The sequence below is a fragment of the Lissotriton helveticus genome, chromosome 8 (genome assembly GCF_964261635.1).
Source record: "Lissotriton helveticus chromosome 8, aLisHel1.1, whole genome shotgun sequence".
NCBI classification, from domain to species: domain Eukaryota; kingdom Metazoa; phylum Chordata; class Amphibia; order Caudata; family Salamandridae; genus Lissotriton; species Lissotriton helveticus.
The window spans coordinates 751,375,993-751,400,619 of NC_136069.1; the positions used below are offsets into that span (position 1 = coordinate 751,375,993).

The 24,627-nt window shown below is 46.0% G+C and overlaps 1 protein-coding gene across 1 annotated transcript in view; it reads left to right on the plus strand.

Moving 5' to 3' along the window:
- Nucleotides 1-24,627, plus strand: part of WWC3 (WWC family member 3) — a gene marked incomplete at its 5' end in the record, with an annotated part of 657,764 nt that overhangs the window by 199,750 nt on the left and 433,387 nt on the right. The window contains one exon of the mRNA XM_078658903.1: nucleotides 20,130-20,333. Coding sequence (XP_078515029.1) covers nucleotides 20,130-20,333 — 204 coding nt within the window. The remainder of the gene's footprint in view (nucleotides 1-20,129; nucleotides 20,334-24,627) is intronic.

A 24,627-nucleotide genomic window follows, 5' to 3' on the forward strand; every position in this document is an offset into this window, starting at 1 on the left:
GTCGGGGGTGTACACAAGTCGCCACGATAACTATTCCAGGCCCCCCAGATCTTCCCCCACGTCTCCGTGCAGCCCCTTGCCACATACACCGCCCTTTCCCTAAACATCCACCAGTCTAGATCCTGGGCCCACTTGGTATGCTGGGGCGACCGGCTAGCTCCCCACAATTGAGCGATGTTGCGCTTCGCCACCGTGCACGCCGTCACCCACTGTTTCTGATATCCATTCAAATCCGTGGGTTCCCACACATTCAATATACATCTCCGGGCCACTGGTCGCATCTCCTCCCCCAGCACTTCTTTGATCACATCATGTATATTCATCCAATAGGTATGTATCTCCTCACAGTGCCATAGCATGTGCATGAAAGTGCCCTGTTCTCCACAACCTCTCCTACAGTCTCCACTTACTGCACTTACCATGTGCACTAATCTCGGCCCTGTGATGTATGATCTATGTAGGATCGGAAGTTGCACTAACCTAAGCCTCATCTGAATCGCAACCACTTTGGGAGAGGAAACAGCCTCTACCCAATCTTAATCATCTAACTCTAATCCGTCCGCTCCCCACGCTGTTCTAATACTCCCCAGTGGGTCTTCCATATTATTTACAAGCTTCCTATATATTAGGGAGATTGTTTTTTCTGGGATGTGACCATCAAGCACTCGGTCCTCAAGGGGAGAAGCATCCGGAAGCTCCGTGCCTCTAGGTATGCGGGCAAAAAGGGCGTGTCTAATCTGTCGATACCAAAAGTGTTCCTCATCATGCAAACTGTATTGTTTATTTAGAGACTCGAAAGTCTGCATACCGCCCTTCCCCCACACATCCTTAATCTGACTGATTCCGATGAGGTCCCACTTATCGAACCTCTTAGACTTCCACAAGCTTCCGAGTCTCTCTGAGCTAAACAGGGGGGTGGCCATTGTCAGTCAGTTTATAGCAAACCCGGAGTATCTACCAAATATGGCCAGGACATCTAAAAAAGTAATCAGGGACACCCTGGGGTTAGTGAGATATAGCAGGATATCATCCGTGTAAAGCGAAATTTTATCCTCCCATTCTGGCGTCCACCGCAAGCCACATATTGACCGGTCCCACCGGACCCAAGCCGCCAAAGGCTCCAACGCCAGTGCGAAGAGAAGTGGGGACAATGGACATTCCTGTCTCGTGCCCCTCTCGAGGTTAAAATCAGCTGACGTACAATTATTCACTATCACTCTGGCCAAAGGAGCGGCATACAATAGTCGAACCCACCCAACAAACTCTGAGCCAAAGCCCATCTCGGTCAAAACCGCAAATAAATAAGCCCATTCAACTCTATCAAATGCCATAGTGGCATCCAGGGACACCAAAACTGTTGGTTCCAGTATCTTCCGGGATCCACCCAGGACCCCGTGGAGTCTCCACGAGTTCAGGGCTGTATTGCGACGCGGCATGAAGCCAGATTGATCGGGGTGTATCCGGGTCGTAATGACCTTGACCAATCTAGTAGCGAGTAGTTTCGCCAATATCTTGGGTTCAGCATTGCGAAACGATATGGGTTGATAAGAGGAAGGGGATGTCTTAGTCTTGCCTGTCTTATGAATAACTACAATATTCGCCACCCGCTGGTCGTATGGAAGTTGTCCCAGCTCCCTACTTTCGAGAAACATGGCTCAGATATGCGGAGCAATTTTATGGGCGTTCAATTTATATAGCTCTATAGGCACCCCATTAGGGCCTGTTGCCTTCCCAGATTTTATGTTTCTAATTGCTCACGCAATTTCATCATCCGTAATGGGGGAGTCTAAATATTTTCTATGGTCCTCAGAGGTTCGGCATGACTATATCTCTGATCATTTCGCCATTTTCGGTCTCGGTAAAGCCATTCGCTGAGGTATATACGTCTTTATAATACTCAGAAAAGGTATCTGCCACTCCCTGCGGATCCGTAATTCTATCAGGTCCCAACCCTTCTAACTCGGGCACCAAACGAGAGGCCTGCTCTCCATTGTTCTAACCAGGCGATTAACTTACCTGCCCTATCTCCATGTTTGTATACTCGACTTGTATGTCATTGTTTTGAGAGACTGCCCTCTCCCTGGAGACCTTGGACCATCCAAGACGCCGATCGTGACTGGAACATGTTGCCCACTCCGAGTCGTCCAGGAAGGCAGACTCACCCCGAGTCGTTCAACCGGACAGACTATATCGGACAGTATATCCTTTTCCTACTGACTGTATGGGGTTAAGGGGAGCCAACTGGGGGAGGGGGGAGAAGGGGCTAAAGCACAAGGGGTCCCGCTCTACAGTAAGAAAAAGAACACATTGCACTGCACCACTTGATGGAACCACAGCGAAGCAGGAAGGGAGGAGGAACAGCAGTAATATCCACTAACATAAGAATAAGTCTCCCGGGGGGGCGGAGTGGGGATATTGCCATCCCACATCCATTTTACGATGGTTTATAAAGAGGGGGGTGGGGAGAGGAGGGGTGTCCAGGTTGTCTGTATTGTCTGTCTCTCCTAGATTTACAAATGCTATCCACTGTCTCCTATTCTATCATCTCTCTACTCACTATACTCTTAACACAAGAAGGAACATGGATCCCGATCAGGGAGGGGGGTGGTGCGGAATCAACACAAGAAGGTGTAGGCCCCACACACTGAACAAACAGGAGAGACACAAACTAAACACAAGTAGAAACAAAGGGGAAAGGTGAACACTCACAGTGGCCAATGGCACAAAGAAACAACATCTTCCTGGGTACTAATCTAAAGATAGTGTCTCTAAATGTTAAGAGCCTCAACCACCCAGTAAAAAAAAAAAATCCTAGACTATCTGGCTAAGACCAAGGCGATGTGCTCCTACTGCATGAAACTAGGCTGTCACTAGAAGACGCAGACAGGGTAAGAGCGAGGTAGATCGGCCAGATGGCCTGCTCACCAGCAACTGGAAAGAAGCAGGGTGAACACGCTGGTGTCTAGGAACTCCAACCTAACGATAGTGGACCAACAACACGATGGCACGGGAGGATATTGATAACGCAACTGAAAAGAGGGGAAGAGAACATACACATTGCTTACATATAGGCCTGAACAAGGATGACCCCGAATTTTGGGAGGGAGTCTCAAAGAGACTGAAGGCAATCCCGCAAAATGATTTACTAGGGATGGCAGGCGACTTTAACATAACGCTAGACCATACACTTGACAGACAATCACAATGCCAATCACTCCTGGCCAAAGCACACAGCACCCTTAAGAACATATGCATCAAACTCAACCTCAAAGACCCCTGGCGACTACAGCACCCAGTCACTAGAGACTACACCTTCTATTCCAACCCACACAACTCCTACAGTAGAATAGACTACATACTAATCTCAGGCACGCACACTCATTTAATAGACCACACAGACATTGCAGCGAGAACTATCTCAGACAATTCGTGCATCAGCCTAATGCTGAGTCGGCGCCACAACGAGGACTTGCCACGTAGATGGAGGTTCAACAGTGATGTCTTGACAGATCAGATTAACAAAAATAAGATAGAAGAAGCCACTAAAGAATGCATAAGAATTAATGATACACCGGACATGGACCCTAGGTCAGTTTGGGACGCCCTCAAGGCAACAATCAGGGGCACAATAATAGAAATTAAGGGAAAAATGAACAAAAAGGCGAAGGCACAGCTAGACCATGTAGAAGGGGACATTAAAAGACTAGAAACAGCCCATATCACAGACTCAAATAATAGCTCCACCTTAGCAGAACTCGCAAAGAAGAAATACGAATATAACAATCTTGAGCTAGAGGGGGGGTCTGTGGGTAAACAAGTATAAGGCAATCAACCTCTGCAAGGCGAACAAAGCAGGGAAGAATCTTGCCTCATACTTAAAACACAAACAAAAGCAACACACCATATCCTCGATCACTGATCCAAATAACAACACACACACAAGAAATAAGAAGATATTAAGTACGTTCAGTGGGTTCTATCAGGACTATCAGGACCTGCTAGTCTATCAGACGAAGAAGCATGCGCCCTAGGACGGGCGATAAGGACAGCAGAAATTGAGGGGGCAGTGAAGTCTCTTAAGGACAACAAGGTACCGGGGTCTGATGGATACACCGCCTCATTCTATAAAACGTTCCTAAGCCACCTTACCCCAACCATGAGGAAAGTGTTTAACCATCATGAGAAGGCAGGAGCAGTAACACAATCCATGACGGAAGCAAACCTAGTAGTTATCCGGAAAGAAGGCAAAAACACACAACTACCCCAAAACTACAGGCCCATCTCACTATTCAATGTTGACTGCAAGATTTCTGCCAAGATACTGGCCTCTAGACTGAATACTCTATTGCCAAAGCTAATAAGCAATGCACAGGTAGGGTTCCTAAAGACACACCTATCATATGATAATACTAGACTCCTGTGTCGCTTACTGGAGCGAGCCGCTGCGACAGTCGAGCCAGCGGTGGCAATAACACTAGACGCCTAGAAAGCGTTTGACAGGGTATCCTGGCACTTCCTAGAGCAGTGCATGAGGACATTCAACTTGGGAGAGGCATTCACAAAGAAAGTAATGGCTCTATACAAAAACCCCAGTGCAAGGATAGTAATCAATGGGGCGATCTCGGAGCCCTTCAACCTCCACCGAGGGACAAGACCGGTCTGTCCGCTGTCCCCCTCACTGTTTCTGCTGGCCTTAGAACCACTGATCAGAGAAATCGGGGCCAATGAGGAGATGAGGGGATTTGCCATCAAGAGGTGACGGTTAAACTAGCCGCCTACGCGGACGACATCCTCATAATCACAAAGTCCCCAACCCTCTATCAATGCCCTCATGGAGTCCATAGGAAAGTACTCCACTCACTCGGATACAAGCTAAACAAAGACAAATCAGAATGCAAGCCCCTTAACATCCATACCACCAAGGAAACACTGGGAAACTCGGGTCTTGCCTCACAGACCAGATTTATCAAATACCTAGGAATACAATTTGGCAGGGACCTCAGGAGCACGCTTGACCAAAACGAGCGACAAATAATAGCAAAGACGAAGGCGCTCTTAGAAACCTGGTCACCCAAATACATAACATGGTCCGGGAGGATAGAGACAATTAAGATGATGATCACGCCAATGGTCCACTATCTGTCTAACATGCTCCCCCTCACATTGACTGACGATTTCCATCAAAAAATAGATACGCTGATTAACAAATTTCTATGATGGGATAAAAGAGCGAGGATTAGCCTGAAAAAATTAAGGCTAGACAAGAAACTGGGAGGGCTAAATGTGGCAGACTTCAAAACGTTCCATACCGCCTTTTTAGCAAAACAAGAGGCTTTTTGGATCCTCCCCGAACAAGACTACACGCTGGTCTGGCTCATGATTGAGAAGAGCGTACTAGACAATCTTGAGCCGATAGCCCTCCTCAAGCCAACAAACACACCCAAGCGACAAACCCAATACTCAAAAACACACGTAATGCCCGGCTCAAAATAGACCCAAAAATGGAACATAGCATAAAAAACCAGAGATGGGAATCACTATGCGAGGACAGGAAAATAAAATACAGGTGAAAACCATTATCCATAGAGACATGGAAAAGACTGGGCATCTCCTACCAAGCCCAGCGAGAAGAGGGAGAAAGCCCATCCACCTTCAACATGCTAAGAGCAAAGCACAACTTCCCTGATCTAGAACTCAATCAATCAATCAATCATAACACTTGTATAGCGCACTACTCACCCAGAAGGGTCTCAAGGCGCTGGGGGAAGGGGTCTGCTACTGCTCGAACAGCCAGGTCTTGAGTTGTCTCCTGAAGGCGAGGTGGTCCTGGGTCAGCCGAAGGTGGATGGGGAGGGAGTTCCATGTCTTGGCCGCCAGGTAGGAGAAGGATCTGCCTCCGGCGGTGGCTCTTCAGATGCGTGGTGCGGCGAGGGCGAGGCTAGTAGACCGTAGCTGGCGGGTGGGCGTGTAGAAGGTCAGGCGGTCGTTGAGGTACTTGGGGCCAAGGTCGTGGAGAGACTTGTGTGCGTGGGTGAGGAGCCTGAATGTGATCCTCTTGTTGACGGGGAGCCAGTGCAGGTCCTTCAGGTGGCCGGAGATGTGGCTGCGTCGGGGGATGTCCAGGATGAGTCGGGCGGAGGCGTTCTGGATGCGTTGGAGTCTATTCTGTAGCTTGGCTGTGGTTCCGGCGTAGAGGGTGTTTCCGTAGTCCAGTCGGCTGGTGACGAGGGCCTGTGTGACCGTCTTCTTGGTTTCGGTCGGGATCCATCGGAAGATCTTGCGAAGCATGCGAAGGGTGTGAAAGCACGATGAAGAGACGGCGTTGACTTGTCTGGTCATCGAGAGGGAGGAATCCAGGATGAAGCCCAGGTTGCGTGCGTGGTCTGTTGGCTTGGGAGCGGTGCCCAGGGCTGGGGGCCACCAGGAGTCATCCCAGGATGAGGACTTCCGTCTTATCAGAGTTCAGTTTCAGGCGGCTGTTCTTCATCCATTCGGCGACGTCTTTCATCCCTTCGTGTAGGTTGGTTCTGGCGGTGTCGGGGTCTCTGGTGAGGGAGAGGATCAGCTGGGTGTCGTTGGCGTAGGAGATGATGTTGAGGTTGTGTTGGCGTGCGATGGCAGCGAGAGGCCTCGTGTAGACGTTGAAGAGGGTGGGGCTGAGTGATGATCCTTGCGGGACGCCGCAGATGACTTCGGTGGCCTTTGATCGAAACAGGGGGAGGCGGACTCTCTGTGTTCTAACGGCGAGGAACGAGATGATCCACTCCAGTGCCTTCTCTTGGATGCCGATGTTGCTGAGGCGTTGGACTAGGGTGCGGTGGCAGACAGTGTCGAACGCTGCAGAGAGGTCCAGGAGGATGAGTGCCGCTGTTTCCCCGTTGTCGAGCAGGGCTCGGATGTCGTCGGTGGCTGCGATGAGGGTGGTCTCGGTGCTGTGGTTGGCTCTGAAACCGGACTGCGACGGGTCGAGGGATCCGTTTGTCTCGAGGAAGGCGGCAAGCTGTCTGTTGACTATCTTCTCGATGACTTTGGCAGGAAAAGGGAGGAGCGAGATGGGGCGGAAGTTTTTGAGGTCGGTGGGGTCCGCTGTTGGTTTCTTCAGTAGGGCGCTGAGCTCGGCATGCTTCCAGCTCTCCGGGAAGGTGGCGGTGTTGAAGGAGGTGTTGATGACGTCCCGGAGTTGGGGTGCGATGGTGGAGTCGGCCTTGTTGAAGACGTGGTGGGGGCAGGGGTCGGTTGGAGATCCGGAGTGGGTGCTGTTCATCGTGCGGGCTGTGTCTTCGGTGGTCACCAGGGTCCAGGTGCGGAGGGTGGCGGTGGGGTGCGTTGGTTCGACGGTTGGGTGCGTGGGTGGATCGCCGAAACTGTTGTGGATGTCGGCTATCTTGCAGTGGAAGAACAAGGCGAGAGAGTCGCAGAGATCTTGTGAAGGAGTGATGTCGTTGTTGCCGGTGCTGGGGTTGGAGAACTCCTTGACGATGCTGAAGAGATCCTTGCTGTCGTGGGCGTTGTTATCCAGTCGCTCCTTCAGTGATTTTTTTCTTGGTGGTGCGGATGAGCTGGTGGTGCTTGCGGGTGGCGTGTTTGAGGGCGGTCATGTTGTCGGTGGTCTGGTCGAGGAGCCAGGCTTTCTCGAGGGAGCGGCAGGTCTTCTTGGAGTCCTTGAGTTCGTCAGTGAACCAGGGGGCCTTCTTGCTTCTGGGTCTGCTGGGAGGGTTCTTCAGTGGTGCGAGGTCGTCGGCGCAGGCGGTCAGCCACTGCGTGAAGTTGCGGGCTGCTTCGTTGGGGTCCGTTGTGCTGTCAGGTGGGTTCTGGCTGAGGGAGGTGGTGAGCTGGTCGGCGGTGATCTTGCTCCAGTTCCTGTGAGGAACCTGTTGCGGGTGGTGGTGGGTTGTGGTTTTTCTGAAGCTGAAGTGGACGCAGCTGTGGTCGGTCCAGTGGAATCCTGTGGAGTGGCTGAAGGTGATGTGCTTGCTGGATGAGAAGACGGGATCAAGCGTGTGGCCGGCGTAGTGGGTGGGGGTGTTGACCAGTTGCTTGAGTCCGAGGTTGGCGAGGTTGTCCAGCAGGGCGGCGGTGTTGCGGTCCTTGTTGTTCTCCAGGTGGAAGTTGAGGTCCCCTAGGAGGATGTAGTCGGCGGAGGTGAGGGCGTGTGGGCTGATGAAGTCTGTGATGTCTTCGCTGGATTGTGTGCGTGGTCCCGGGGGTCTGTAGATGAGGGTGCCTCTGAGGGTCGTCTTTGGGTTGGTGTGAATCTGGAAGTGGAGGTGCTCGGCGAAGGTGTCGTTGGAGTCGGTCGTGATGCGGATGGTGTTCTTGTGGACGATGGCGATGCCTCCTCCGGTCTGGTTGACGCGGTCCCTCCTGATGATCTTGTACCCGTCCGGGATGGCGATGGCGATGTCGGGGGGCTGAGGAAACGTTCATCCAGGTTTCCGTGAGGAAGGCGATGTCTGGTGATGTTGTGTCGAGGAGGTTCCAGAGTTCCACGGCGTGTCTGTGGACGGAGCGTGTGTTGAGCAGGATGCACTTGAGGTTGCTGCTGGTGCTTGGCTTGGCGGGCGCGGTGCAGGTTCGGAGGCAGGTGAACTTGCAGGTTCTGCAGTTGAAGGGTCCGTGAATGTGTTTCGGGGCGGCCCGGCAGCAGATGGGGTTCCGGCTGGCATTGAGTGCGTTGAGGGCAGCGGCGTCGTAGGTATGTCGGGTCGTCTTGCGTCGGTGGAGGACAGGGGTCCTGGCACTGGGCGCGGTCCAGGCGCAGACGGGCTTACCTTTGGCGCACCTTCGGCGCACATGCGGTGCTCCCGCTGCGCGTGTCCGCTGCGCGCTCGTTCAGGGGGCGTCATAAGTAGGGAGCCTGGAGGGAGGGTCAGCGAGGCGGCGAATGGGCAGGAGGGGGGGGGGGCCGCAGGGGTCAGTGGCGGAAAAAAGAAATCGGCCAGAATCGGCGGGAAAAGCGGAGGTGGGTGGCACAGCGGAGGCTGGGTCTCCCACGAGGAGCTGCGGCAATCTGGCGCAATCCAGGAAGCAGGTCGGGAGGCAGGTGGCAGTGTAGCATGGGGCGACCTCGCCTAAGGGGAGGCTCAGCGGTCGCTGCCTGCTTCTGGTGTGGACCCCTTAAGTAGGGAGCCAGGAGTGAGGGTCAGCGGGGCGGCGAATGTACAGGAGGGGGGGGCGGGGCCGCAGGGGTCAGCGGCGGAAAAAATAAATCGTCCGGAATCGGCGGGAAAAGCGGAGGTGGGTGGCACAGCGGAGGCTGGGTCTCCCACGAGGAGCTGCGGCAATCTGGCGCAATCCAGGAAGCAGGTTGGGAGGAAGGAGGCAGTGTAGCGTGGGGCGACCTCGCCTAAGGGGGAGGCTCAGAGGTCGCTGCCTGCTTCTGGTGTGGACCCCTTAAGTAGGGAGCCGGGAGGGAGGGTCAGCGGGGCGGCGAATGGGCAGGAGGGGGAGGCGGGCCGCAGGGGTCAGCGGCGGAAAAAAGAAATCGGCCGGAATCGGCGGGAAAAGCGGAGGTGGGTGGCACAGCGGAGGCTGGGTCTCCCACGAGGAGCTGCGGCAATCTGGCGCAATCCAGAACTATATAACTTCCTTAAAATCAGAACCGCCCTGACAAAAGTGAAACTCAACAGACACAAACCCTCAATCATCCAATACATGACTAACATTAACAGAGTAGGATATCAGGTGTCACATTTATACCGTCTACTACGACCAGACTCCACAAAAGTAAATGATAAAACAACCACATATTGGGAGAATGAACTAGGAGCCATGCTCAGCGAGAAATAACTCCACCTTCTCTGGTCTTCCCCCACACAAAATAAAATCTCCCCAGTGTTAGCACAGACAAAATTCTGGCTACTACACAAAACCTACTGGACGCCAGCCTGCCTGGCGACTTTAGGTCTGAGAGAAAATGACCTCTGCTTGAACTGCGACAGGGAGAAGGGAGACCTTGCACATCTTATATACCACTCCCCCAAGAACATAACATTTTGGGAGAAGATCTTTACCTTCATAAACAGAACACTAGGATGTACACTCAAACCAGTATGTGCCACTCTTACAACCGCATTTCTGTCTACAGAGCTAGACTCTCAACAGGACAGAGACCTACTGGATCTTCTATTAACAGCGGCGGTGAAAAAAGTCCTTACCAAATGGAAAGACACCTCTAAGGCAACCTTCAAGGGCTGGCTTAACTGGGTGATGTACCTGAGGGGGGCTGACAAAATCGCCGTCAAAAATTCGCCGTGAAAACAACCCAACTGGGGCATATGGGAGGCACTGGACAAATACCTTGACACATACGACCCGCCTTAAGCAATACGAACACAGAGTAACCATGCTGCCCTCACCCCCCCCCGCCTTCCGGGCCAAGACAGTACCGAGGGATCGCAAACTTCTTGTGTTCTTCTTTTTCTTCGTTTCTCCTCTTCTCGTCTTCTCCTTTTCTCTCCTCCCACATTCTCACCCCTTCCCCTTTTCACACCTCCCCATGGGTAGGGGGGACAGCCTAGCAGTTATAATCTGTAATCTGACGCCACAAAACTAGCAAGTTTTTGGCAGAAACCCTGTAATGGGGAAAAACGAGGACTGTATGTTTTGTGTTTGTAATGTCGTTTGGAAAAAAGATAATAAAAAATGTGTTGAAATCTAAAAAAAAAAGTGGACAGATTTACACGGGAGAGTGGCCTGTGGAACTTTTCAACTGCAAGGTACTGATAAAATATTTCTTAACCTTACAAACACTAATACAGGTAATTACTTTGAGGATAATAGCATTATTTAACATTTTATGCCAAGAGGGTCTATGTACATTTTAGCACCCAGCATTTTTTTAATGCATCATTTAAATTTACAGTAAATATTATTTGCATAGTGAAATTGAGAGCACATTTAAGTGGCTTCTTATGGTAGAAAAAAATAAATAAAATGACATCAGATAGTGGTGTTGAGTTTGGCTTTTTCATCCATTGTTATTTTAATATACTACTGCCCATTTCTCAATTCCGCATGGGGAAGCCTACTTCATCCATTATCTCTTTTGCAGTTTGAGTGGTGTCATATTTTCTTGTACATGTGTGCTTCTGCGTGTAAAGTAATGCACTTCATTGCCAGGGCTTTAGACCATTCTTTTCTTTTTTTCTTTTTACTGTTTATGTATTTTGTTTTTACTTTTAAACTTTTCATTTGTAGCCTTACGGCTAGATCGGTCGATTTGAAAGCTGAGGAACTGGGTTCGAGTCTCGGCAAGGGCTCTCAACATCCTGTGATTCTGGGCAAATCACTTAATCTCACCGTGCCCAACAAAAAATGAATGTGTCTGTCTGTAACGCAACTGGTGCTCCTGTAAAGCATTCTGATACCTGATATCTTCGGGTCTAGTTCGCGATATATAAAACTCTTAAAAAAAATAAAAATAATAAATTGTTGCTGTTTGCAAAAAAAATTGCAAAACAAAATTGAACGCTTGCCAGTGGGAAGTGTAAGACGGATTATAAAACTGTAAATGGAAAAAATCAGGCTCTTCCAGAAATCCATCTTGCAGTCTTGATCATTATATCAAGAGGAGTGAAATACAAGTATTTAATATTTAATTAATTTGCGTAAATACAAACATTTAGTTGTAAATTCACACAGACAATTTACACTCGATAAGTACACTATTGTCTCTAAAGTAAAAATCGCTTATGAGGAGGTTTGGAACGAATAATAGTTTATTTACTTGATTGCAAAATGATGCAGGTTTATTACAAGAATGTGTAAGATAACCATAAGAGAATTAACCTCTTTGCATGTATTGATCAGTTCTGTACCCAAAAACTTCATCGAAAATAATATTAATGTTGCAGTGAAAAAAATACTTATGCTGTATATAATTGCTCAACATTGATGAGAATAACTGCACAAGTTGTCAGAAAAGCAGGGACATGGAATCCTTAGGGTATGACCAGGTGTTGTATTCGATATATGGACAAAATGCTATGTCTATTGATTTGTAGGAAAGTGCATTTGGAATGTTGAAGGGGGGGCAGGGGTTCTTGCCCAAATATTTTAAAAATATACAAAACTGCATTTTATCGCAGTATATCTTTCACTGTAATTACAAAGCATTGATTGTCTAACCAATGCAAGTTTAAAACAAGGAAAATAAGATTACCAACCATCATACACTCAAAAAAGAAAAATATTGTAAATCAGAATGAACTGTATTTACAGTTTTGACATTCTTTCCTCACCTGTCATATATTTTCTTTTTGTAGATGTTATAAATGGAAATGTTTATATAAAGCATCCACTCTATTAATAACTGTACGCTCAATTGTGCTTTGAAAAGTTCCAGATTATAACTTTGCTAGAAAAAAGTGCTAGAAGAGCAATTGCAAAGCCCCAGTGAATTTGACATCACCCCAGAAGAGTTTGTTACATGTTATAAAGTTTTTTTTTTAATGTTTGAAAAGCTTTATTAGAATAATAAAAAGATAACAATTGACAAAAGGAAAGGTACAAGATAAATGGAGAAGTACAAAGCTTAAAAATCCTAATGTCAAAATGGATAATAACAAAAGCATTTTATGAATTTTAAGGGGAAAGGATAGGGGGGAGGAGAAAAGAGGGGGAAAGCAAAGAGAAAGAAAAGGAAAGATGAAAGAGAAGATGAAATGGGTACAATGCAATCAATAAAGGCAATTTGCAGAAGACTGAGTATTGAGTATTATTACAAGGAATTATGGAAGAAGTAAAAATAGGCAATAAACCATATCAAGAAAAGTAAAAGAGAAGTAAAAGAATAAGATATAAACACAGAAAAGAATAAGTCATTTAAGGAGGCTTAAAATTCTCTGAGTGGACAATCAATGGCTTCATTTTTGTAGCGGTCTAAATAAACAGTGAGGGTGAGCCAATAGAGCTCAACATCACAAGGAGGTTTACAGGATGAAGCGAAGGAAACATCGAGTCTATGAAATGACAGGGAGTTCCACCAATGTTGCATGGAGACATTCGCAAGAGATTTCCAGTTAGAAGAGATATGTTGAAAGACGAGTGCAAGCATAAGATCAAAAAGACCACAAGAATGTGGAGGTAAAGAAATGGTGTCCGAAAGACTACCTAGAAAAAGAAGAGGAGGTGAATGTGGAATAGAAAGTAAGAAAATCTGAGAGATGCAATGCCAAACCTGTTTCCATAGAGTAGAAACCACAGGACAATAGAAGAACATGTGTAAAAGATCAGCATTAGGCAATTTACAAGTCCAACAGGCGGAATCAGAAGAGGAAGAAAAGCGAGAAAGGGACAAAGGAGAAAGAGTCTGTGATACAAAAAGAAGAGAGATTGAGTGAGAGAAGCAGAGCGAGAGACCTTCAAGGATTTGAGCCAGAGGTTATCCCAAAGGGAAACGGGCCAAGTACAACCCAGATCCGCCTCCCAGGAAAGTTCAAGTTTAGATTTAGAACGATCCGGATTAGGAGAAGAGAAAAATTTATATATTAGAGACGCCTTAGGGAGTGTAGAAAGTAAGGTCAAGAGAGGGGAAGGAGTAATAAGGGAGAGTGCAGGAGGTAGAAAATAACGGTCAAGAATAATTCCCATAAGAAGGGTATATTTATGCACAAAAGAGCGGGGGCAAGAAAAACGAAGTTGAAAAAGAGGAAATGAGCAAGGGGCGGTGCCATCAAAGATCTGATGGATCCATATGATACCCCTTTGTCTCCAAGAAGCCCAACAAATAGGTCTATTATTGTTAAGAAGAAGCAAATTATACCAAATGGGTTGCTGTAAAAAGGATTCACGAGAAATAGTTGGAAGAGAAAATAAAGGTCGAAGAAGGGAGGAGGTATACTTAAATAATGGAAAAGATTCATAGGGGGATTTTGAAGAAAAACTGATCAATTCATCAAAGGAAAAGGGGGATAAAAAGGTATGTTCAATAGCTAGCCAAAGAGGAGAAACTTCGCGTGAGAGCCAGCGCGACGCTTGACGAAGAGAGAAAGATTTATGATATAAGCGAAAATTTGGAAAGTTAACACCACCATTGGATTTGGATCTACGAAGAGAAGAGAGAAATTCTAGCTTTTTTACCTTGCCAAAGAAATTTGGAGATGGAGGAATCAATACGTTTGATGTATAGAGCAGGGATGTGAACAGGTAACATGGAGAGCATATAGATAAGGATAGGTGCAATCATCATCCTAACGGAATCTAGTCTACCCCACCACGAAAGAAAGAGTGGATTCCACTGAAGAGAATAGATGATCAATACGAGAAAGGACAGCGGACATATTCGATTTGACAGAGGAAGTGATTGAATTAGAGAACCAAACCCCAAGGTATTTGATTTTGGAACTATTCCAAGCAAAGCCTGTAGATGAAAAGAGGTGGGGAAGACAGAACTTTGTTAAAGGGAGAATTTCTGTCTTATCTGAATTAATTTTATAACCAGAAACCAGGGGAAATGCATCAAATTCGGCCAATAAGGGGGGAATAGAGGTTTCCGGGTCTGAAATAAACAAGAGGATATCAGCATATGCAGAAAGCTTTAACTGGTGTTCTCCATAGGGAAAACCAGATATAGAAGGATTCTGGCGAATGGAGGAAAAAAAGGGTTCAAGAGCCAATACAAAAAGAAGCGCAGACAAAGGACATCCTTGACGAACGCCTCTAAGAAGAGGAGAGATGACCGTTAACAAGAATAGAAGCCTTGGGGGAGGAATACAATAAAGAAACAAGAGATATGCATTTAGGACTTAAACCATGCCATTGAAGAGAGGCAAACAAGAAGGACCAATCCACTCTATCAAAAGCTTTCTCAGCATCAACTGAGATAGCAGCCAAAGGGGACGACAAAGAGGGGGCTTTATTTAGGACATTAAGAAAAAGGCGAGAATTGTCAGAGGTAAGTCTACCCTTGATAAAACCACATTGCTCCTTACCAATAAGATGAGGCATAAAGGAATCTAATCGTAAAGCAAGTAATTTGGCGAAAAGTTTATAATCTACATTTACCAATGAGATGGGGCGATAATTTTTGCAATATCTCGGGTCTCTGCCATCTTTCGGAATTAGACAGATGATAGCATCTTGAAAAGTACCCGCGCCGGAACCCGACGAAGCAAAGGATTGAAAAAGCAATAAAAGCTTGGGCAAAAGAAGATCTGAGAAGTGTAAATAAAATTCCACTGGAAAACCATCAGGGCCAGGAGTTTTACCGTTAGTAAGGGAAGAAAGAGCAACAGAAAGTTCGTCAAGAGTAAGATCAAGATCAAGATCAAGGGAAGCAAAATTAAGATGAGACATAGATGGCTTAGGGAGATTTCCAAAGTAAGAAGAAAGCATAGAGGGAGAAGGAGGAGATTCCGGAGTATAGAGTTGTTGGTAGAAGCGTTGGAACTGTTCGAGAATCTTATCAGTCGTATGAAGGGAAGTATTATCAGATGAGAGAATAGATTCAATACAAGTGCGCTCCTTACGGGATTTAAGATAATTAGCCAAAAGCTTCCCAGACTTGTTACGACCTCCGTAGTAACGCGCAGTACTTCGAAGAAGGAAGGAAGATGTATTGTCTATAGAGTTTATTAAAGGAAATTTTGGCACGAAGGAGGTCTGGAGACATACATTTAGCAGAAGAGGTATAGACATGTTATAACGTTTTAATAGTCCCTTGTTATGGTACTATCACAAGACTTAAATCAAGCTACTTTTTTGGTGATTTGTTAGGTGTGCAGTATGACACCCCAATTTCGCACACTTTTGTGGGCTTGGGAAAAGTTAAACATCTATATAGTTTGACATCAATTAAGGAATTAGTGGATTTATTTGAAGAATGAAAATGCTAATACAAAATTACGTGCATCTGTCATTTCAAGGCTGCTGGTTGGAGAGCTGAATTTCTTGGTTTCTTCTAGTGGCCTCACTATTGGTGAAATGGATTTTGCACGTGCCAGTGAAAGGGTTGTGTGCTCCATTTCTTTTTATGTAAAGGATTTTTATCAAGGAGTGTTTCTTTGATGAGTTTACCTTTTGATTTATTATAATGCTCCAATTATTTCAACAAGCAAACTCCTTTAAAGGTGTTCCTGATATTCGGGGGGGGGTGATGAGCAGTGTTTTCCTGTTCATTATATTTGCCCTCTCCTTGTTTTACCGACAGTCTAAATCTGCTGACATGCTTTTAGTATGCAGTAATGTGGATTCTGACATGCTTTTAGTATGCAGTAATGTGGATTCTGAATGTTATCTGAGTTCAATACTTCATGCATATGTCTGAGCATTCTACTTTAGACAGTTAGCAACTGTCCCTCTCCTGTACAGGACTTTCTTTTTTAGCCTACTTCTCAACATAATTGGTGTCCAGATCCTTGCAATCCCCTCCTGATAATGGGTTGCTAATCATTCCTCTACCTTATTGACCTGTTTAGCTGTTTCCATATTGGCCTGTTAGTTTTAACCCTCTCGTCTGGCCCCTCCCAGGTCCCCATCTCCTACAGTCCATTGGTTATGCAATTGCCCCTTTCTATCCTGATGTTGTGGTCCAGGTCCTGATCCATGTTGTCTGTTGACGTTATGGCCCCTGACATTGTATTAAAACACGCATTGAAAATGCAATAGGTCTCGCCTTTGATTAAGTTAAAGCCATTTGCTTTGCTAATGGTATTGTATAGCAAAGCAAATGGCTTTAACTTAATGAAAGGCGAGACCTATTGCATTTGTAATGTTTGTTCTGTTTTGCTGCCTGCATTCCACGTATTGCACAATAGCACATACTGTGGCACACGTAAGATTTTATTGTATTGTATTGTAATTGCATTTATATACCGCTTACTACCCCTAACAGACACTGTTGGAGTTGCAAAGACAGACAAATGTGATGCAGCCACAGTAGCATATAAAATCTTAGTTAACATTTTTAACCCCATCCGCGCTAAGCGTTTTCCCGCTGTGCGCTAAAGATTCGCAAATACCGCGTTACATGACGAGCTCAGCTCGTCATGAGCGTACGGCAGGCGTACCTCATGACGAGCTGAGCTCGTCATGAGCGTGGAAGGGGTTAAGAAGGTGGTCCTGGCATTTTGCAAATGGCAAATGAACAATGAGACAAATTATGTTGTTCCACTAGCATCACTGAATCGACATCCATATGGGCCAAGCTGATAGCGCTAACGAAAACTAAGAGTCTGGGAGCCACGCGGAGACCATTCATCTTTAAAAATGCGTCACTAATGTATCACTCGCTGCGCTTGGAACCCATGATGCCAACAGGAGGTCGCATGGGGCGGGCACCATGGTGGATGAGGGCGTGCAGTCTCCGACCCTCAAAGGTTTAAAATGCATATATCTAGACTAAACCAAATCACCGCAGGAGAAACAGAAATCCACACTGCATGAGCCATTCCCACCGTGAAAGGCAAGACCGAGATGCAGTGAGTGATGACCCTTGTGATTCACTCGAGTGATTCCAGGAGATGACATGAAAGGGACACACATTCACAGCCCCTCATGCTTCATAGCCTCCCTGAAAATGATCTCTTGCTCTCTTCACAACTGTCTGCTACCCATCTAGCTCACAGATCAATTCACAATCCAAGTCAACATCACCACCACCCACGAGTCTCGGAAGCCCATTCCTTTCTCTGGCACAAGAACACTGATGTCCACTCCAATTCATAGTCCACCATACCAGCTGGTTTGCTATTTCACCAAATAAAAGGCTATCCTGCTATAAAATTGAGGAGACTGCATGGGCGAATGTATTCCTAACTATCAAACTGCATCCTGGATTTTGATCTTTCATGACAGCAGAAACATCAGAGCTCTACTGGGTTTGGTCACATGAATACCAGCTGCAGTTCGCTATTGCAAACCTTAAGTTTTTTTGCGTGCCCGTGTTTCAAGCATGGAGGCCTCTGTGACCCGGAATGAGCATCACAAATATGCTCGTCACATAAGAGTGCGCCGATCTCCTCCCTCTGCAATCCGCCGGCTGTTCCTTTTGTAGTTGCACATATTACATAAGATGCTCTTTTTTTGTCTTCGTATTGAAAATAGAATGCAGCTGAAACACGACGTGCACTTCCGTGAAACTGCTTACCGTACGTGTGAAGTGACAAACGAAAATCAGCTGAATGGCTCGGTGTTACTTCAAAAGACCACTTCCTGTGTCTGCCGACATTACACACGAAGTGTACTTTTTTCTCTAAATATGTATAGTGCATATGGAACGCAGCTAAAGGACTCCCTGTCATTTGAAAGGACTCCCGTTTCTGTTATGACATACCCCGCACCTGGGATAACTGCGCCGGTAAAAAAATGTAAAAAATGTAAATGTAGTGCTTATATAGCGCACAAATCACCCCCGAAGGGGTCACAAGGCGCTGTACACATACCGCTGTGGAACCCTTCCTGGCCTTTCCCTGTGAAGTGCCCACTCCTGGACACCCCCAAGGTGAAGTCAGGCATCCTAGCGCTGTTGGGGCCGTTGTGGAGATTAAGCAAGCTATTGCCCAGAGTTGCAGAGTGGGACCCATGATTAGAATAGGCACGAGGCAAGAATTATCAGGTCCGGGGAAATTGAGCTCAAGACCCGCCGAGGCGGGAATTGAACCCTGGTCCGGGCCAGACCTCTGCATCAGGGTCTGCCACTCTAACCATTGAGCCACACTTCTCCACTTCTCACACTTGTCGGTTCAGGGCAACTGTCCGGGGCACGGGGTGGTGCAATGCAATCAATGGCCCATAAGGACAGTTGGGACAACATGCATCGCACCTACTAGAAAATGATGCGCCTTGTGGTTCACCGGACACTCATTTTGCTCCTCGCAACACCTGGGTTTACGCAGCAGAGGGTGCAGCTCGACGCAGGCCAGCAGCTTCAGTAGCTGCCAAAGGGCACCTGACCTGGCTTGACTCCCCAGGAGGGTGGCCAGCAGTGCGGGGTCCCGGCCAATGTCCAGCGCCTGCCGGGCCCCTCGGCAGGGCGCTTCCTGCTGCCTCGGGCCAGACTCCTGGCACGGCATCCCCCAAAGTATAAATAACTATTTAAAAAATGAGACCTATCCTCTTTAACAATAAATAAATAATAAAAATGTGTATAAATATAGGTTCACGGGCAACGGACGGAGAATTGGATGAAAAAATGAAGCTCCGGTCAATAATGGAGGAAAACCCGGATTTGAGCGAGGCACCACCGGAAAGAAGTATCTCCGAATTCGGCAGCAGCCTCAATGGGTGAAAGGCTAGGTCCCTTGTTCCGGGACACGGCTCTGCCAGATGCCAGGCAGCAGGGCACAGTGACAGATGGAGCAAAGAATGGAGGCGGGCAGTGAATGTCTCATCGGCACGCGCCATACAGGCCAGAGAGAGATGAGGAGAGTGGGGTTGCACTGACCAGCCAGCCAATAGGGACAGTTATGGGGGGAAATTGCTCAGAAAAAAAGAAATAAATGCCATTGGCGATTGCTGCTTGATGCTGTTTGGGAGGTGGGAGGGGTGTTCTTTGCAGGGAAGCATTTCGAGCGCTGTAACGGGGCGCTTCTAAAATAGAGTTTTTAAACGCATACTTAATTCTGACCTCAAAGAAAGGCCTAAAATGCATCTCACATCACCCGTTACTAAAAAGAAAAGAAAAGTTTTACCAGCTCACTGGAAAAAGCAAACGCTGAGCTAGCCCCACTTCACGCCACCCACTCACTGGCGAATCTTATAGGACAGAAAAACAGTTGTTGCTGGACATGTAGGAAGCCTCCTCCTCCATGGGTCTTGAACTAACTGGAAGCAGATGCGTATTCCTGCGGACTACAGAACCTGAAACGGGCCATGTTGTTCGGAGGGGCTGTCCGAAAAACGGACAGGGTGGCACCCAAAAACACTCCTTTTCATTGGGAAGCCAGCGTTGGTCCAAGTTTTTTCTTTTTCTTTTTTTTTTTTTAATGAGGTTCCTTAAGTCTTTTAAAGACTTGTATAGATTTCTGGCTGTACTTTGTTAATTCAATTAAGTGGGAATTTTGAAAATGCTATGACTGCAAATGTTGTACTCCGCTATTTCATCCAAAGAGGCAGTTTGATTGGCTTTAACTTGCTTGTTCAATTTTGCTGTTAATTTTTCTTAGAACCTTACTTTTTTTCCTCTTCAGAAATCACTCAAATTGAGGATCCCCGCGAGCAGTGGAGGAGAGAGCAGGAACGTATGCTGAAGGAGTATTTAATTGTAGCCCAGGAGGCTCTTAACGCAAAGAAAGAAATTTACCAAATTAAGCAGCAGCGTTTCCAGCTGGCGCAGGAAGAGTTCCAACAGCTCCACGAACTCTGTGAGGAGGATACCCGCTCTCATGCGAGTTGTAAGTTTACTCGAACTTCAACACATTATTTTAGCCTTTTGTAACTACTGGCATGCTTGGAGAATGTTTTTGTATATATCATTTTTGCAGCTGAATTTATTGGGGAAGAAACATTATTTTTTTCCTGAGAACAGTTCACCTCTCACAATCGATCCAGTCTGAACACTGGGTTTAACAGTTCTAAGATTTGCTTCATCTTGATGGTGAATATCTATACGGAAAATATTTCCTGCATTCTCCAATTAAGTGACATAATGACTAATCGTAGCAGGTTACATTAAATAACCCCCTCCCTATCGATCTATGAGGCTTTAACAACATACTGTTTAGATAAATACTTATACCACAATACCCCCCATATAAGTCCTCACAGGAACGAGGGACACTTTTAAGGTGGTTTGAAGTTAAAGAAGTCCAATAGACAGTCCTTAGTCAAGGTTTCGATGCTGTGGAGGCCTTTAACCAGTTCAGACAAATATGGTGCTTGATTATCAACCATGCTATTCGTATAAAATCCCTATGAGTGTTGGCACCATGTTTCTTTATTCCTGCTGCTATTTCAATCCGATCCCAAATTGTGCTAGTGTCAATACATCTGACGTAATTCCCTGCACAGTGTATGATGTCGGTGTCCTGAACATGCCTGACATTTCCCGAACTATTTGGTTACAATATCCTCGGCCATTGCGAGGGTACACTTGTTAAAGAAATTTGAAATTGATTTGTTTGTCTGTAAGGAATAGCTTGGTAAAGCCACATAAATGACGACTGCCATTATCAGACAAACAAGTTACAACAGTGCTTCTCATTTAGATCAACTACTGTCATCCTTCTTGATACTACTCTCAAGAGTAATCTTATGTAGAGTTGAGACGAGGCTGCGCAGTTTTTTCATGTGCAGAACCACGTCTACAATGATAAATGTTTTGAGTTAAGCTGGAAAGCAAGTTATCATTGCTGATATGGGCTATCTGATTCTGTAATAGGCGAAGAACTGAAGTGCTTTGAAGTTGCACCCATCTTTCACCTCTACCAGGCTAAAAAGTGTTTCTTGCAAATAATTGTTGTGTAACTGTGTGCATAACCTAATTACTCTGAACATACCCTGAAATGAATGGGACGCTTCCACTTCCATCCCCTCCAAAGGGATCCCCTGTTGATCCCTTTGCTAGATGGTGGACCCCTTTTCCAACTATGATACCATTTGGAGAGGCTGGGATGTGCCAGGACCAGCTCCATGTGTATGTGATGAGGCAATGAACCATCAATCTTGGATGAAGGCAAAACTTGTCTCTGTCCCCTAAGAATAAGTTTCCGGTCAACGGCTGACATCCTTACCCTAAAGTTTGGTTGCATCGAGATTTCACACTGTCTACCGCTGTACCTATGCTCAAATTGTATTTATACAAGCAAAGACTGTTCCTGGATTTTATCACTGAGCACTTTCAAGGTGCAGCCTGTGTCCAGGATCTCTTGTGAACAAGAACTTTTCCTAAGAATGGCATCTGATGACCATTTTCTTTTGACTATTTCCGGATGAAATATTTCCGGTGATCCTTGTGCTGGTGGGCTATCTCAACCACCCGCTTAAATCATTTCTTTGTAAGAGCGTAAGATGGGCTCAACTTGTTTTTCATTTAAAATACATTTTTCAGTCAGTCAAAAATACTTTATTCGGTTCATAACAAAAACCATAAGAGTATACTAAACATTTTGTCAAGACCAGAGTTATTAACAGAAAACCATAAACATACAATAAAAAAGTGCAAGCTAAAAATGTATACAATGTATAGCGCTTGGACGCCTTCGGGCAACAATTGCGCTCTATAAATCCCCAAGTTTACAAGTTTATACAGTACCTATTATCATTTCATTTAAAAACATCCTTTAAAACCACGTAAACATTAAAAAAGAATGTCCTCAACCACAATTAATTTCGTCCGAATCATCGCATTAACTAATCCCATCTAATTTTCTTCTTCAATCTTACAGCCACAATGAGGAAATTAACAATATTAAAAATCTCCCATACATTAGAAAGTAGCTGCAAATAATGGAGGGCTGGTTTAACTTGCATAAAACCTTTATCTTTTAAAAGAGGGATGATGAAACGCTTACGAATAGGAAGAAAGTGCTCACAAAAGAAGATAAAGTGCATTGCGTCTTTAGTGGAGAAGCCATCACTAGAGCAAATCCCCAAATCTTCCTCCCTTTTCCACCCCGAAGATCCAGCAAGGAGGAGATGAAATTGATTCAACCTGAATCTAGTTAATAAGAAACGATGGTTAGAATTATTTACAATATTTAGGTATGGCTCAGTAGCACATGAAGTTTTTGACAATTGGTGAGCCCTTACAGTCGGTTTAACCAGCTCTCTATCCTCTCTGGCCAAGCAGGCCACTAACTTGTACGTGTCCTTAACCCACTTGATGTTCCCTTTCACCAACTTATCAGGCGATTTAAACAGTTCTGGTCGACCCAATTTGACAGACAACTTATGGACATAACTCAGCCAGGGGATACGGCAGCCAAAATCAAGTGCTAGACAATCTCTAAGGATTTCCTGATTCAATTCTAGCTCAGGGTTTAGCCAGATAGAGATCCATTTTATAAGTGGGACGATGGCTATTCGATCCTCCAAAAAACCGACTCCACACTCCTGGTGGACAATATAACCAGATGTGGATTGAGGAACAGATAAAATAGTTTTCAGGAACTTATCCTCAGCCACTTGAATGGCCTTTACATTCTTAAAACCCCAGAGGTCTGTCCCGTAAATTGCAAGGGAAATACATTTAGCATCATATATCTTTAGCAGTGCTTGAAATGGTTTAACTCCCAATTTGCGGGCAAAGCCCAAAACAGCTACGATGGATCTAGCCAATACATTTCATTTAGCTATTATTTGGGGAGACCATGTGCCCTTATCATCAAAGATAACGCCTAGGTATGGAAAAGTGGATACCCTAGACAGCACATTCCCTTCACAATGCAAGGTTTTTACCCCTTTCACTTTAGTGCCAACCATCATGATGTGTAATTTTGAGAAGTTGACACTAAGGTCTATAGATTACATAAAAGCAGAAAACGAGTTTAAAAGGCTTTGCAGCCCTACCGCTGTGCGTGCTAAAAGGGCGGCATCGTCCGCATACAACAATGCCGGTATTGATCGATTGCTTCCCTCGGTATGTCCTTGCATGCCTCGGATAAAATAGAACCTAGATCATTAATGTACAGGGTGAAGAGCAGGGGGGCCAAAATGCACCCCTGCCTGACACCATTAACAATACAATTCTTCCCTGTACAATTACCCCTGCGGTCGTATCTCACTGTGGCAGATAGGTCCCTGTGCAGTTCAGCGAGGAAGTACACAATGTTTTTTTCCACGCCCAAATGAAGGAGCATCCCCCATAATTTGGACCTATTCACACGGTCGAAGGCCGAGAAAAGGTCCATGAAAGCTAAGTATAGGGTGCCCTTTTTGGCGATTGTGTACTTTCCAATTAGTAGTTGTAAGTTGAGGCTTTGATCGATTGTGCCCGACCTTTCCTAAAACCAAATTGCAGACCTGAGAGGCTATTAGTTTCTGCCAACCACCCTGTGAGCTTGCTTAAAACCACCCGACCAAGCACCTTAACAGCGGAATCAATAAGGGAAATGGGTCGGTAACAACTGGGGTCCCCTCTATTTCCCTTTTTAAAAATAGGTACTATTACAGATTCAAACCAGGTACCTGGCAATCCTGATTTGCACACCTTATTAAAAACATTACACAAAACCTTTGACCATGTCTTGACATCCGATTTAAAAAGGTCAGCTGGGACGCCATCTGGTCCGGGAGCCTTATTACATGTCATCTGGCTGATGGCCTCTGCCACCTCTAACTCAATGACCAATAAAGTATAAGAGTCATGCATGGGTAAAGATTTAACCACCCCTCCCGGGTCTGCTCCTTCGTATACTGACTTAAAATGGGAACACCAAACTTGTTCCTGGATGCCACAATCTAATTGGCTATTGCAGGAATCTTGAAAAAAGGTTTATTGACCACTGCCCAAAATTTAGAGCTATTTTTAAGGACATCAATAGATCCCATGCCTTGCCTCTGATTTCTCGTCTTCTATTCTCCAGGGCTACTTTATAAGCTTTTCTTAGGGCTGGCACGATGGACTTATCCACCGGATTTTGTTTCATAGCCACCAACAAATTCCGATGTGCTAACGAACAGTTATGATCGAACCACCCCGGCCCGGCTATAGCTTGCGCCCTACCAGGCCGCTTAAGATCATCAGCG